Genomic DNA, 16,530 nt, shown 5'->3' on the forward strand with positions numbered 1-16,530 from the left:
TCAACCATGACAACCAACATTTACAGGAGGAAGAAAAGGAGGAGGGGGAAGTAAATGGATTGTTTGCTTCATAAACTGTGCACCTCACCCCCGAACTAAAATGCCTCAACCTTAAACACTTTCTACTGGCTGAATAAACCTTTCCACTCTGGTTTCTTTCTTATATAAACAAGAAAAACAAACCAAGCAAATGTGTTTACATATTCTGTAAATGTTTCTCTTTATTTGTAAGTAAATGCAAAGTCCTTGCAGCTGATGCATTAAATGGAATACCCTCAATTAAGTACACAACAAAGGTCATTATAGCAGAGGCTGATTGGATCAGAGTTGTTCATAGCAGCAGCGATACGCAAACACCGAAAAATAAGAACCTCTCAACAAAGTTGTTACAGTTCAGGGCCCTGTGAGACAGGCCAGACAAGCTCAAAACAGTCTCACTAACTGACACAGTGCTGGTAAAGAGACAGAGCTTTTTTAAATATGAACAGGAGACAAAGTATCATGCATTTGTTTAATGCTGCTGTTTTACCCTCATACCTAAAGGATATGACAGACACAACAAAGAATAGGCCTTTTTTTGTTCCTTTTAAATCAAGCAGAATCAAAGTGCTCATTTACATAATCAAAATACATTCTTAGAAAAGATTGTAGTGGTAGTTTTTATAGTTTATACTTTGTCTTTTGATATTTATATATATGTATAGAAGCTATATATAATATTCTTTTCTGTTTGCACATTTTACATAACAGACATTTTCTTGACAGCTTTCATTCCAGTTCAACTAAATGTGTTTAAATAAGTCAGAGCAGACATTCACCCAAAATGAACAACAGCAGGGAAAATAGGACCCACCCATTATCTCCCATCTATAACATAGCAAAATCAGAAAAACAAAAAAGTACTCTCAGCAACTGGAAGGGACATTTAAAAATCACAATGAAATCAATTAGTCATGCTAACAGCTATCTTTAATTTGAAATAAAGACAAAGAAAGGGAATAAACAAGACACATAAGCTGACAAGAAAAAGCCACAGGTTAATGCAAAGTGGGTGATCAAAAAAAACAATGTGGCCCCTGCACATACATTTTCAAATTACAACCCTGACTCGTTGGAAAGCAGCAAATGACCACAGTGGCAGTGTGATTGCCTCTTGTCTCTGGATGAAACTTCGCTGGAACTTAAAACAATAGAACCGAACTGCTGCGATCAAAACTAAAAGCCATGTGGGCAGCTTTCTGTTACCAAAACACCATCTGTAACATTAAATCTGCAGGCTTGTGTGACTCAGAGCAGGGTACTCATGCTTATTTTAAAAATCAGAGCAGTTTGACAAGGTAACAGACAAGTAGAATAATCATGTAAAAACACACACCTGAGATCATGCATGTTTTACACCCACTCGTATATAGAGATGCGCACACTTATGATAATTTCAAGGGCACACATATGCATGCATACACACATGCGTGCTGATGCCGTTGAGCAGGTGTCAGGTCACAGTGAAGGGGTGGCGCGTGAGCCACAAGGTAGCACAAACATGCAGAGAAAAAAACTGAAAGGATGAATGCATAAACGTAGGCAAAGTGTCAATGTAAGGCAAGAGGCAGAGGAGATATGATGCTGTTAAATAGATATTTTAAAGGCTCAATAGGTGATAAGTGGAGCAAGTTGACAGCTGTCGGATACGAACTGGGCAGCATCTTTTCCCCTTCAGTAACAACGTTTTGTTACGGATTACTTGAGTTTTAAGGAAAAGGCTCTTTCTATTTTACTGAGAATAAAATGAACAGATCAATACCAATATTGTGTTTTTACAGCAAATACAAAGCTACAGCCAAGAACCATTTAGTGTAGCTTAGCATACAGACTGGAAACAGGCTCTCTACAAAGGTCGCAAATACGGCACGATTAAAGCTCACTGAGTAACATGTTATATTTAATTAGTTTATTCTGTACAAAAACCAAAGTGTAAAAATAGTAAACTTGATTTATGGGCAATTAGGGGTAAGAAGACCTGGAAATGGGGAGAACAGCCTTGCTAGACCAATTTGTTGATATCAGCAGCATTTTAATTCTGGACATCAGGTACCCATGAATACGTTTCTTCTTCAGACTTGTGTTTTAGTTGGACAACCTTTGCAACATCTTAACAAAGTTTTAAACAGCTGCCACTGAGATAGCCTATTGGAGTGAATAAATGTATTTTCCATGATATCGAACAATTCCTTTAAGTTGTTACTTATTAATTTACTCACCGATTAGTTGTTTACTCTATAGCTTATTCCAAACAGCTGATGAAAAATTAAAAAATCCTCCGCGACATTTATAATTGAACACATTATAACACGTTATACCACACTGAACATAGTATGATTTAGATGTTAAATTAAAAAGCCCTCAAGACCTATATTTTTGTTAATAGTTTATCATTGAAGTTTATTTTTAAGATATATCGACTCACGTTTGGTCTTTAGTGGCTGCCCTGCACATTAGTGCTGCAGTTTCAGCAAACACCACCTGGGACCCAAAAGATTATGATGTTATGGCAGAATGAGCACACTAAGAAAAATGGCACTCGCACAGAGGCTGATGCATTTTGAAGAATTGCCAATGAAGAGCAAGGTAATCTGTTTATGGAGGCAGTGGCAGAATTTATGTTTTCATTATTCAGGGATACCTGTCAATACGTTAAATTTGTCCGCAGCACATGTCCTTCAGTTTCTCTGTCTGCATGCCTATACATCTTTTCTTTTTCTTAGTCAAGGACTAAAGAGATTGATATTGACAATGAAAAACAGTCCAAATATATTTGAGCAGTCCTTATACTTTCCCAACAAGTAAAGTTGACTTAATCCACACAGAAATGAAAGTTTACTATCTATGCCACACATTTCCTTGCAAATATAAAACCCCAATAAAAGCCTTTTAACAGTAACAATAACACAGAGTATATTATATTTCTTGAATATATTGTCTTGGTCATGCATTCACAATGAGGCAGGTCATTACACTAGATCATTTTTGGAAGTATCATCAACAAGCAAAACAGATTCTCAAAGAACAGAACATTTCCAACTTGCTACAGACAAGATCGCAGAGCCCAACAGAAACATTAAAATGGTATATAAAAAAAAGAACACAAACAAACCCATTTTTTACAGTACAAAAATTGGCACAGTATTAGTAAACCAGCGGTGCTGTGTCTTGTTGTTTTCAGAAAGCCTGTCGATTCATCGACCTACGAGCAGAAAACCCTGAAGAGAAAAAAAGTCCGAAGGACAGACAGACAGGCAGACAGACAGACAGACAGAAAGAGCAACAGGGACATGGAAATAGAGATGTTACAGTCATTACTCATCCAGCAAGCAGGGGCTTTGATGGCCGAATGTGAAATTCAAGTGACAATCCACACAGGAACCATCGTCTGTGATGCATATTGTTGGTGGTTAATGAGCCATAGTGGCTATGTAGGGCCCTTGTTTTGCTCTTATAGCGAGGGTATATGAAGTGTCTAATCTTGAATATGCACAAATAACGCTGGAAACAAAAACAGAAATGGAGCAGAGCCACTCGCTTTCACTCTAATCCTGTTAGTTTAAATGCTCTTCTCCACAGGTTTCTATGGTTACCTGCTCTGTTTTCATCTGAAGCTAGTGATGACAACACATTGTTGTCGCCAGCAACTACAGGTTGCAGATTGAAGTTGACTTACAAATGTTTCTGAGATAAAGCTGCTCTTGTAGTTGCAATATTGAAATAAATATGAATGGGCTTTTCCACAGTGGTAATTGGTCCTGATTTTACTGTACGGATGTGAATGAGTGAATGATCAATAGAAAAATAGTTGATATGAATCCTTTTCTGGTTTTTTTATTTGTTTGTTTTTTTTGATGATGGAATACATTTTTATATATTTTCTTAATATTAAATAAAGAACTGATTTTCACAGAGCCTTTCCTCATGATTAATTAGAAGTTAGCATGAATTCACAGTGAATCATCAGTCATTTATTTTACCCATGAAAAATATTTTTCTTCTGACTTTTACTGACATTTCAGAACAGTTTTGTAACATACTAAATGTGAAAAGAAACAAAAAATACTGGAAATGTAGAACACTTACTCATCTGAGTCTTTTTTGCTCTCCTCATTGTAGGCTATGGACTCTGAACGAATACGGTTGGTGACCTCGTAGGTGCGCAGGGTGACACCAAAGATGTCCTCGTGATAGCGATTCTCATCCTAACGACAACAGATTGGTAGCGAGACAAAGCTGAGTAATTGTTTACCAGATGTGTGTGTGTGTTTGGTAGCATAATAATACGTTTTCTCTAGCAGGCTGTAGATATACCTTTTAAAATGGGATTCTATGGGAAATGACCATGACAAGCAAGCTAGCCAAAGATGCTGGCTACCATGATGTCATCCATCGATTTCTGAAGTCATGTTTTGAAATATAAAGATGAGTAATTTGAAGCCAGGTGTGACGAGAGATGGGTGGGTCTGAATGTGAAACTGCATACACACTGGTTAATCACTTGTCAATCACAGGTCATTAGCCAATGGGCAAACATCAGATAACCCTTCTTTCTGATCATAGTATGACCAATATTGACAAAATGGACCTGCAGTGGCAAAAACACCAATGTGAGCTAAAACAACATGATAACATATGGTTACACTTTAGAGCCAAAATGCTAAAAAAAAAAAAAATAGAGGTAAGGTTTCAAAACAGGACCTCACATACCAGTGGGTGATCGGGCTTATGTCCATATACAGTCCTTAAACAACATTACCTTTGCAATGATGGATAGCATCTTACATTTAGTATTTTCACAGCTGATCAGGTATTTTAACTAACTCTAGAATCTCCCTTACATTAAGTTTACTTCACAGTTCAGTAAGGTAGAATGGAGTATGAGCATGAACATAACAGGGATGATATTGCAGAGAGAACTCCGCCACTCTTACCCGAAGCTTGCTGATAAAGAAGCCAGCATCCTCCAGGCTCATGTTGCCCTGCTGCTTGATGATTTGCTGGACAGTCTTGAGAACATCTCCTGCCATTGTCACATCCCCACACACGTAGATGTGTCCACCCTCCTGCCTCAGGCACTCGTACACCGTCTCTGACAGATGCTCGCGCAGTACATCCTGTACATATTTCTGACAGAGAGGCAGTGAAGAAATGATGAGTGTGCATGGAGAACTGAAGCATGAAAATAGCAGAGAAGGAAACAATGTGAAAAACTGAGTCAGGACACTACACACAAAGTAAAATTTGCAAACTGCCACCTAAAGACTGATATGCGCAGGAACAAAGCAACCTAAGAGTAAGAAAAATTATGCTCCGTGGATTTTGTTCTTCTTTTCAAATCCGTGTATTGACTGTCACTGCTAAAAGTAACAGAACTGTGAACAAAACAAGAATCAATCACAACAACAAAGGAAGCATAGAGCATAAAGAGAACAAAGACAAATATATATAAGAAAATGTATCAGCAGAATGACATTGGTAAGTAAAAATCCACTATATCTACAGAAGTATTTATCCAGTCATCTCAAATTTGTGAATTTATTTCTACCTAAACAAGCCAGAGACAGATGTTACAAGCGACTTTCGTGTTTAGTGCTTGTACCTTTGGTTTGCCAGGCTCTCTGGAATAGGCTGTGTAGAGCTCCTTAAACACCCCTTTATTCTTGGCCTGTATGGTCTCCTCCTTGTAGATGTGGTCCATCTCAGACTGCCGACAACCAAACACCAGTATCATTGGGCAGGATTTCATCCCTTGAAGATAAGAGGTAAGAGTTACTTTGTTGCTCTGGATGGAAATGCAGAAGTGATATCCAGAGTACAAGTGTCAAAATTACATTATCACTTTAATTTGAAGAATAAATCTATAAGCACTGAAAATACATTGCAAAGTCTTTTTATAAGTTGGTCAAAAGTAACTCTCTAAGGATTGAGGGAGAAGGAAATTCCAACCGTTTTGTTCAAGGTCATATAGTCTTTGTTGCCAGAAGCTTCTGAATGGGGCAATCCCTGTTCCTGGACCCACAAGGATGCAAGGTGCTTGGTTGTCCATGGGAAGCTGGAATGATGGTGCACTAAAATAATGCCACACACACAAACAACATCCAACAAATTACCATGGAGACTATAAAATGTAATAAAGGAATAATAGAGTATTTTTTAATAATAATGGATTGCATTTATATTGGCTTTTCAAGACCCTCAAAGCACTTTACAATTCCACTATTCATTCACTCTCACATTCACATACTGGTGGAGGCAAGCTACAGTTGTAGCCACTGCTGCCCTGGGGCAGACTGACAGAAGTGAGTCTGCCATATCGCGCCATCGGCCCCTCTGGCCATGGCGCAGAGGTCGTTGCCCAAGGACACAACGACCGACACTGTCCGAGCCGGGGCTCGAACCGGTAACCTTCCGATTACAAGACTGCCAACTCTTGAGCCACGGTCGGGGGGCATCAAGCTAAGTATAGCTTGATGTCAAGATTCCCCTAATCCTTTCATTGCCTCTAAAACTCACTAATTGGCACATTTATTTTGTTTATTCACTGTAAACTTATAAATTTTACAAAGAACACTCCTGGTAAGATAAAAATGAGTTGTTTTACATAAAAAGATAAAAGGTACTAATTCGAGAACTTTAACAGCAAATATTTTGGTTATTTTTATTTCCACTTTTAGTCTTAAGGAATGAATTGATAATCATATTAGCTCTATATGATGCATGCAGACAAGAGAGTGGTACCTATCTTGGCAAATCAGCTTACTTTGTCAAACATCACCTTTTCACGTGTCATGAAATGTTTCCAAGGAGCCAGACTTGTATTTTTTAATGTGGCCTTGAACAACAGTTCTCCAGGATTTCTAAAGGTCTTTCAAAGCTTTTCTTTAAACACTGGCTGCCTAAAATTGTACCTTTGTACGAAAAAGATGATTCTCAAAGGGCTCCTAGACAAAAAATTGGCATATCTCTGCAGGAAATAGTGTGTGCATTTCAGCCAGTGTTGTTGGGGATCTTGTAAAAATGAATGGAATTATAAATGTATAAATGTGCTGTGAGGTTTACCATCTGGAAAAATGTCTGGATCTATTGTCATGCTGAAAAATGAAGCTGTTACCAATCAAGCGAACTGTCAATGCAGTAAAAACACACCTGGATAGAAAAAACACTGAAAACACACCACCAGTCATGGACTGGCCTCCCCAAAGAACGGACCTCAACATTCTTGAAGCAGTGCGGGATCATCTTGACAGACATTATCACAAAAAGTGGGTAACATCCAAAGAAGAGCTTTGAATGTCCTTCAAGAAGTCCGCGGAACTATTCCAGAAGAATATTTGAAGCGATGACCACAAGGCTTACTTAAAAAAAGACTTACCAAATTCTTACCAAATACTGACTTTTAAGCTCTTTAGAATTGTACCTGATATACCAGCTTTTATTCTGTTTGCATGTGTATGTTTGCATGCTTCAGTAAATTGCTGCACCTACTTCCCATTCTCTTAGAAAATATAACAAAATAAAGGGTTGGCTAAAGACTTTTGCAAATTACTATAGATTAGATTGCATTGCCTTAAAATTTCTTGTAAAAACACTTTGATATTTACCCTCGGACAAAGCACGGCACCATCTCCCCCTTCTCTATCCTGTTAAGCCACGATGAACACACTCCATGATGGATTGGTCCCTCTCCATCTGAAAGAGATGATTACCGAGCAAGCACTTTACCTTTTTCTCTCCCCTCTGCCTCCCACTCTTTTTAAGCGTACAAACTAACAGGAAAAGAGTGGTCCTAACATGTGTTCAAGGCTATAGCCATCTTCACCTCTTCCTCACGCTCTTTCTCTAAAGGGAAATTACAGTAATTCAGCTGTTGCTTATACAATCATAGTAATATGTTCACATAAGTGCACATTACAGGTGGGAGAAGATAGCAGTTAAAAGGTATAGTAATGTTTACTGACTACTTTACAGGCTGAGATTATATACTGCCACAGTGGTGCTAAAAACAACACTTAAATCGTGCCCTAAATAATGCAGTGAAGTACACTGAAATATACTGTTTGTGCTTGTGGCCATATTTATAAACAGAATATGTAAAGTCTTTCTCCCAGTGCGTGTTTCTGGTTTTTACAGTTTTGTTTTGGCTGCCTTGTAAAGCAGACTTACATTCTAAGATAACTTCCAATCAATTTTCTTGTAGCTTCGGAAGGTTTTCAGAGAGTCTGAGTCATTTTTCTTTTTTAATCCTTGCAGTAGCCTTGAAGGAGCTATGGCACAGTGCCTTTTATCCATGGCAAAGACTTAACTTAACCAAAATATATACCAGGCCTGCACTGGTTTGAGAAATGTCTAGTATGTCTAGTACTTTAAAATACATGATCACTGAAAAAGATGTTTAAATATCAGAATACTTTCTAGTTAAATGAAGAAAAATAAACCAATAACTGCAATATATTCATTACCTTGATATCTGTATAATTTACATTCTTGACATGTGGATAAAACCCACATGCATAATACTTCAGACTATCAAAAGTCTTCTGAGTAGACTAAAATTAACCTCTCCAGGCAGCTGAGAAGACCTAAGCATCTGAAGCTACGCCTACACAGCTTTTAAATTCTTGGACAGGAATTAGAGCAGTTCAAGTACAAGGGCCTTACCTCTGGCGCGATAGGAGACCACAGCCACTGTGAGATGGATCTCCCCTGGGTGCAGGTCTGGAGAGGAGCTGATAGAATAGTAGCGAGGCTGCAGAAGAGGCAGCTGGGTTAGCAGCAAAGTGGAGGGCATCTGGATAGAAGGAAACTCTTCTAGCACCTCCACCAGTGTGGGATTGTTGTACCACTTCCACTCCTCATACTCCTGCAAGCCCTGGAGTGTCACAGAGAAAGACAATGTGGTACAAAGGTATCGGCTGACATTTCTTGATATAGTTTTAGTCATGCTAAGTTATTGAATTATTGTCGTTCAAACTAAGAAATCAATGCTCCAACAGAAAACTGAAAAGAAGAGAATAGTTTCCTCTTTTGGATCTGTAAACATTTCTCACTCAGGAGCAGGAGGCAGCCACAAACAGAGCTATTCACCATTCACTGCCCAACTGTTTCTGTGTGTCATCGCTGACATTTGGATGTGAGGAAAGTAGAGCACTGCCATCAGGCTAAAAAACCTTTGATATGTTACCAACTTTTGCTTTGTTCTCAAGCTGCTAATGAGCGACAAAATGCCCATTGAGAACCCACTGGTGTGGTCCACAATATCAGCTTAAAAGACAGTTTGAAGCACCTAATGCATAATTAGCAAAACTCTAACACCATAAGCACTTTGGGGCCTGGGCTTTTTAACCTTGATAAACAGAAGGGGGCGTGGGACTGTACAGATATGAGAAGCTGATAGATTTGTTTAATTAACTTTTTTTAAAGAAGAGAATAAGCCAGACGTGGCAACATGTCTGCTTTGTATTGCTTGGAAAAACAAGAAGAGAAATGTTAAAAAACAAAACAATTATTCCTGTAAGGAATGAACTTTAGATTTAACTCATTAAAACATGTTCTGCAGTGCTGTTTCTACTGTACAATTTCTTCTTTCTGAATTCAGAAGCCTGCCATCTTTCCCTCTTGCTTTGGTGACAATAATTCTGTGTATGAGCATATGAGTCACTGCTTGGCCTCATCCAGCCTTTTCCACACATTGACAAAAATGGAGAGTGAATAGTGGGAGGCACTGCAAGGGGGGATGGCTCTGGGTTAGAACGATCAACGGCTTTAATTTGGCGCCAGCTAACTCCTACTGTACGTACTCTTGGTGCAAAGAGCACCAAATCAGCTATGAGACACATAAAACTATCTGCCATATTCTCTTATTTTGAAACACAGGGAATGTGTTGGTTACTGTTGAAGCTTAAGCACATGGTGACTTTTTATAGAACAGTTCTTGGAAAAGTGATCTAAAAATATGCATACATTTTCATCTCAGATTGGAAATGGGAGAACATATCTTTGGATACAGCCCACATGCACACATCGGAAATCCCTTATGTGTTTGGTCGCAAAACAAGTTCAAGCACTCAGCGCTGCTGCAGCTCAGCCATTTGAAAGCTCAGTGTAAATCAAAGTAAGTATGCATTTACACGTGAAACACTTTTCAGACGAAAACACTTTGTCGCGTATTTGTACATTTTATCAAAATCGTAAACTAACGTTCAGTTAGTTCGTCTAATGGATTCTTCTAGTGTCCAACTTTGGGTTCCTTGAAAAGCGCTATATAAATGCAATCCATTATTATTATTATTAAATGGTAACATTGAAAACTAAGTGAATTTACCTTACTGAGGATCTCTAGTTTCTTTCTTTGTTTGTCATTGGTTGCTAGAGCAGCAAACTGCTGGAGCAGCACAGGGCTCGGTGGAGTGGTGATATCCATGAAATACTGGAAAGCCTGGTAGATGGTGCAGGGAGGGATACGGGTCTCATTTGTCCAGTTACTGATTACACCTGCAGAAAATTATAAGGTTAAAGTTGAGTTAATTCATATGATGTACTAGGTTATATGTGTAACATGAAAGAAAAAAATTGAGGTAACAAACTATAAGAGCAGTCTGTGTGTGTGCAGTTTTTTTGCTGGCTTGTTTTTTGGGAGGTTTTTGCTGCAAAAGGTCTTTGCAATGCTGTTTTCCTGCTACTTGATCTAATGCTAGACAATGTGGAATTTGTTGACTGAAAATGAACTAGCTTGAGAATCAGTATCAAACCAGTCAGAAGATCAGAAGCATTTCTCTGTGTGATAAGCATTTGCTAACACGTTATACACAACACACCAAGTACAACCAAAATGCAAGCAGCAGTATGGAACATGTGATCCTCGAATTGAAAGAAAATTAGATACAGTGAGAGTTGTTAACAACAAGGGCTTGAATTGTGGAGATGCATTTTGAATAAGCACTAATCCTGTGTTTAGCAAATGTCTTGCATCACAGTCACAGAGAAAATCACAGTTAAGTCACCCGGTGTCACCACAACTGTTTGCCAATATGCAGTTCACTGAAAAATTTCTGGGCATGGATATCCTGCTAAAGTGTGACTTCATGATGTCTGCTGTGACTTCTTATTTACATTTGGATTTTGACAACCTGCCCAGATTTTAAAATGCCATTCTCGTGATTGCATGCCTACTGTTTTCACAAAGTAGCATGACTTTGCTAATACCCACCTAGGGCAGTGTTTCTCTCCTCCAAGAACTCCACTTTGACGATTTGATTGACAGGTGGAGCATCCTCCAGTTTTTCTATGAGAGCTGTTACCAGGTCCTCATGGTTGCCAGGGAAGATGCCCAGATGGTCGCCAGGCTTGTAGCGCAGGCTGTCGTGGTTGTTTGTGTGTAACCGCACAAATATGGTGGAGCGACTATGAAAGGGATCAGAGATTTAGGAAATAACATTGCACCATTTTCAGTCTGTTCCATTTAGTTAAAATGTCACTGTAAACAATGAATGAGTTGGACACCAGAAGAATCCATTAGACGAACTGAACGTTAGTTTACGATTTTGATAAAACGTACAAATATGCGACAAAGTGTTTTTGTCTGAAAAGTGTTTCACGTGTAAATGCATACTTACTTTGATTTTGGACTTTGTAAATTTTGAGATTCAAGCATCTTTGCTCCATAAACTTTCTTCTTGTGAATGCTGTATAATGCTGTTGGCAGACACAAATAATACATGATTTATGGATTGATCAATAGACATGTTCTTCTTGGAAAAAATACTTCTTTGATTTCTTTCTGGGAGAGACCGATAAGAAGCTTTATGTACAGAAATGGAAGTGTCTCTACATAAAGGGTAAAGGTAAGGGCACAAAAAGGGTATCAGCCCAGCCCTATATCCACAGGCACTCCCATGTCTGTACATATAGTTCAGAGAGTCAGGATGCAAACTTAACATAATGGCATAATGTAAACAACTGTCACATTATGAGATTCAAGCATCTTTGCTCCATAAACCTTCTTCTTGTGAATGCTGTATAATGCTGTTAGCAGACATAAATAATACATGATTTATGGATTGATCAACAGACCTGTTCTTCTTGGAAAAAAATACTTCTTTGATTTCTTTCTGGGAGAGATTGATAAGAAGCTTTATGTACAGATATGAGAGTGTCTGTACATAAAGGGTAAAGGTAAGGGCACAAAAAGGGTATCAGCCCAGCCCTATATAGTTCAGAGAGTCAGGATCCAAACTTAACATAATGGCATAATGTAAACAACTCTCTACTTTGGCAAAGACAATGCAATGAATTTGTAGCAAAGTTGCTACACAGACATATTATGTTGACCAGCTGACCAGCTGCTCCTGGAGGTACCGAGATCCAGGAGGAAGCTCAGAGGGGACAGGGCCTTCTCTATTGTGGCTCCAAAATTATGGAATAATTTGCCCATGCACATTAGAGAGGCCCCTTCACTGTCCACTTTTAAATCACGTCTTAAAACCCACTTTTATTCCTTGGCTTTTAACCTCAGCGAGACTTAGTTTCTCTTTTAATTGAAGTAGTTATTTAATGATTTCACTCTTATTTTATTTGGTTTTTACTTATATCTTATGTAATTTTATTTTACAGTTCAAATGTACAGCACTTCGTGTCAGCTGTGGTTGTTTTTAAAGTGCTTTATAAATAAAGTTGATGATGATGATGATGATGAATACTATGTATTCATGGATAAAACATCGATTCTTTTTCAAATACTATTATATTCCACAGCACTAATAAGCCAAATCAAACTACATAAAAAATTCTAACTGAAGAACTTCACAAACATTAACATCATTAATAACATCAAAGACACAGCTTGCCAAATTGTGTAAAATTGTTGTAATATCAAAAAAGAATCAGAACAAATTTATGGATATTTCTCACTTTATACTGAAATATTTGCCATTTCGCTTCAGATCCCAACCTTTTAATCTCTCTCAACAAGGAAGGGAATATCCTCTGATATCCTCTGACCAAGTCCTGGAATGCTACCCTTTGGTCCCAGGGCTAAATGAGCAGACTAGTGAATGGGTCCCAGTCTGCCCACCCCCAAGCTTACGTCACAATCTGTCAGTTTGAAGGTGCCGAAGTACCAAATGAATTTATGGAAATTAAGTAACAGAGCCACTTCAAATCTGGTCCAGTACTTTGAACTTGAGACCTCCAGGGAAAAGTTCTCAAAATCCCATTATAATCTCATTTTGATTTTCTCACACCAGGGCCACAAATCTCAGCTTCAGGTCACGTAAAGGCTGAGTGACTCATCTTTATCAATAACCGCACTACCACACTGCTGATCAATTACAGGTATTTTGTACAGATAAACTTTCCCCTTTAATATTAAGTTGCCACAAGCATTTTGTAACTAAGTACCAAGAGGAACTTTCACCTTCTGTGAGGGCTGGGGCCTCGGCCGTGTAAGTCAAGCGGAACTTGCTCTTCTTCCAGCTGCGATCATTGCTGATTAAGGAGTCATTGGCCTTCTCGATGTTCACGTCATCACCAACACAGAATACATCGCAGGCAGCCTTCACGAGCAGCCACAGGGAAGATAAACAAAAGAGTTGGGAACCCTCCAAGATTATATGTGTCATCGCAATGTCAAGGTCATATATAAGCACAATATTTTAAATGCTAGCTTGACTGTTGCAGCGGTTTTAAAGGAGTGGGAAGACAGTTTGATCTGATCTGTTGCACTGTTTGCAGAAATAAAAATTCACTAGCTGGGCCCACGTCCTCATTTTAGGTTTGACAGCGTTTTAGTAGGTAAAAATGCTTTGACATGAACTGAGCTGCAGTTTGGGGAAGGCCTTGAAGGGGACTGGCGACGGCTCCCGGGCCTGGCAGATCCCCATGTACTAAATAGAAATGAAGAAGTTAAAGAATTGAGAACAAGGACAGAGGGAGGGTGGGGCACGTAAACGAGAATAAACAGCTTGCAGAAGTGGGGGAACCTATATAGATGACACCTGGAATGAGTGTGTTTGGAGGCGTGGGCCCGCTCCTGAAATTCCGATACATAATCTCCAAGAAAAAAAACAAAACAGAAAGAGGATTGTACTGGGATGAACAGCTACTTGACAAGTAACTAACATACCGGTCTTGAGATAATGCTTAACTCTAGGTTCATAATGTACACTTTCCAAATACACCACCTTTAACCACGCCCAAAGGGTCTCAGCCCAGGAAACCAACCTTAAAAACTTTCTTGGCCCATGTTCTGAATGACTCCTCCTGGCCACACAGCTCATCTCCCTCTCCCATGCGTAGGATGCGCTCACCCCCCAGCTCTTCAAACAGTGTGTCCACAGCGTGGGCAAAGGCGCAGAAGTGTGGGTAGGCCCTGGAGCCAAGGCCAAACACCGAGAACCTAAACAGAGACACACATATATGAAGAAAACACAGAGCCTGAGAGACAGGTAGTGTTAAAAAACAACAACAACAACAAATAAAACACAAACATACACAACTGCAAACCACCACCACTGTGTCCATGTTAGAAACTTGCGCTTTCCTTCCTCTCAGAATATGTCAAACAGTTGAAAATAGCTAATGTATTTATAAATACGTGTCCTGTCTGAGTTTAGATGGACATAAACATGAAACAGATCACTTTGTTTTTTGAAGGCAGACAACATCTCTTTCCACTTCTTTGCCGTGAGGAAGTCACCTCACATCTGATCCAAGTTTGAGCAAAATCTCTGTTGTCTTTTCTTCCTTAGCTGATCAGCAAACTGTCAGCTGCAATAAGATTTTTATCCGAAAGGAGTTTTATAGCCATCCTCATGTGGAGTATACACTGAGGAAACGCTACAAGGAAAACCCTCCATTTACACATACTGGAACTCAATTTAATTCAATTCAATTTTATTTTATATATATAGTGCCAAATCAAAACAACAGTTGCCTCAAGGCGCTTTATATTGTAAGGTAAAGACCCTACAATAATACAAAGAAAAACAGACCCCAACAGTCATATGACCCCCTATGAGCAAGCACTGCTGACAGTGGGAACGAAAAGCTCCCTTTTAACAGGCAAGGCAAGGCAAGTTTATTTGTATAGCACAATTCAACAACAAGGTGATTCAAAGTGCTTTACAGAGACATTAGAAACAAAAACAAATAAAAAGCATGATTTAAAATTGATTAAAACAAGCAAACAAACAAACTAACTAATTAACAAACAAACAAAACAGTATATAAAATCAAAACAGATAAAATCAGAACAGTAGATAAAATCAGTAGTTAAAATGTAAGTTTTGAAATTTAAGCTTAAAAGTGTGGATTTGGTGCTTTAAGAAAGAAGAAGAAACTTCCTGCAGAACCTGGCTCAACTGGTTGGGGGGTGAGGGGAGGAAGACGGGACAAAGACACATTGTGAAACAGAGCAAGAGATTGATAATAACTAATAATTTACAGCAAGCACAGATGATGACCACCATTTACCATCACCACCACCACCATTACCATCACCAATCCCTCCAGGAAAAAAGGAAAGAAAAAAAAATCTTCCTTCACCGTTTAAAACACGCTACTGTAACTGGACCAGACCTGATTTTTTGTTGCCTGTCTTTTATTTTTTGATATAAGATCACAGGGTCATACTTCTTGGTGCACCCTTCCAGGACATCTTCACCATTCTGTACTCCTTCTGGGCTGAAGAATTTCAAGATGTTATTACTTTTATATTTATAAAATATTTACCATCAGATGACCATGATGAGTGGTGGATGAATTTTGTAGAACCATTCTTAAAGTAAAAGTAGAAACGCCACACTATGAAAAACACTTCACAACACGTACTGGCAGATTTTAAGTCTCAAAAGTAAAAGTGCAGAGAAATGTTCCCTGTTAGTGTTATATGGATCAATATTACTGCTGCACATGTTTACATCTGAGCTCATTGTAAATAATTTATATTATATTTAACCTAAAGTAATCCATCATATTCCACAATATGAGATGTTTAGTTGGTGTCTTGTGAGGGCAACGTAGCTCTAAAACACAGCTTTTCATAAGCTCCATATAACAGACCTGCACCTTTACTTTTTTAATAAAAAGTATTTTACAGTGTATTACACAGTTAACTGAATATCTACTGGGGGTTTTAATATATTGATTAAAAAATTAAGTTGTGTATTATCAAAACAGCTCACTAAACTTTGTGTATTCAGACAACCACATGATTTCTTATACATGTTAATCTGATATTGCTGGTGGACCCATTCAGCTTGCTAATTTTATTAAACCAGGCATGGTGACAGTTGACATCATTTATCTCCATTAAAGGGTTTCCTTGCTAACTTGCTAAAGGAGCTATTCATTTCTTTACACTGCAGTCTAATTCCCTACCACCAGTACTGGTTGGACCAAGTTCAAAAGTAATACATTACTGTAATCAATTTATTTAATGTGTTACATTACATTGTTTTAGTAATGTAATAATGTAACACATTACTGTAATAA

At 38.5% G+C, this 16,530-nt stretch overlaps 1 protein-coding gene across 2 annotated transcripts in view; it reads right to left on the minus strand.

Annotated features, from left to right (window-relative positions):
- Nucleotides 1-497: 497 nt before the first annotated feature.
- nos1 (nitric oxide synthase 1 (neuronal)) overlaps nucleotides 498-16,530 on the minus strand; it is a 59,705-nt gene continuing 43,672 nt past the window's right edge. Inside the window, exons 18-29 of one of the 2 annotated variants that reach the window (XM_006803862.2) lie at nucleotides 14,260-14,434; nucleotides 13,454-13,592; nucleotides 11,655-11,733; nucleotides 11,249-11,442; nucleotides 10,364-10,533; nucleotides 8,701-8,911; nucleotides 7,644-7,731; nucleotides 5,989-6,110; nucleotides 5,642-5,790; nucleotides 4,974-5,168; nucleotides 4,126-4,244; nucleotides 498-3,257 (exon numbers count right to left, since the gene is read on the minus strand). In XM_006803862.2, the coding sequence (XP_006803925.2) occupies nucleotides 3,242-3,257; nucleotides 4,126-4,244; nucleotides 4,974-5,168; nucleotides 5,642-5,790; nucleotides 5,989-6,110; nucleotides 7,644-7,731; nucleotides 8,701-8,911; nucleotides 10,364-10,533; nucleotides 11,249-11,442; nucleotides 11,655-11,733; nucleotides 13,454-13,592; nucleotides 14,260-14,434 (1,657 nt within the window). In that variant the 3' untranslated portion in view covers nucleotides 498-3,241. Of the gene's footprint in view, nucleotides 3,258-4,121; nucleotides 4,245-4,973; nucleotides 5,169-5,641; nucleotides 5,791-5,988; nucleotides 6,111-7,643; nucleotides 7,732-8,700; nucleotides 8,912-10,363; nucleotides 10,534-11,248; nucleotides 11,443-11,654; nucleotides 11,734-13,453; nucleotides 13,593-14,259; nucleotides 14,435-16,530 lie in introns of those variants that run through there. The other variant, XM_087849344.1, reaches the window with a different exon arrangement.

This window comes from Neolamprologus brichardi, chromosome 12 (genome assembly GCF_056152115.1).
Source record: "Neolamprologus brichardi isolate AB-2024 chromosome 12, ASM5615211v1, whole genome shotgun sequence".
NCBI classification, from domain to species: Eukaryota; Metazoa; Chordata; class Actinopteri; order Cichliformes; family Cichlidae; genus Neolamprologus; species Neolamprologus brichardi.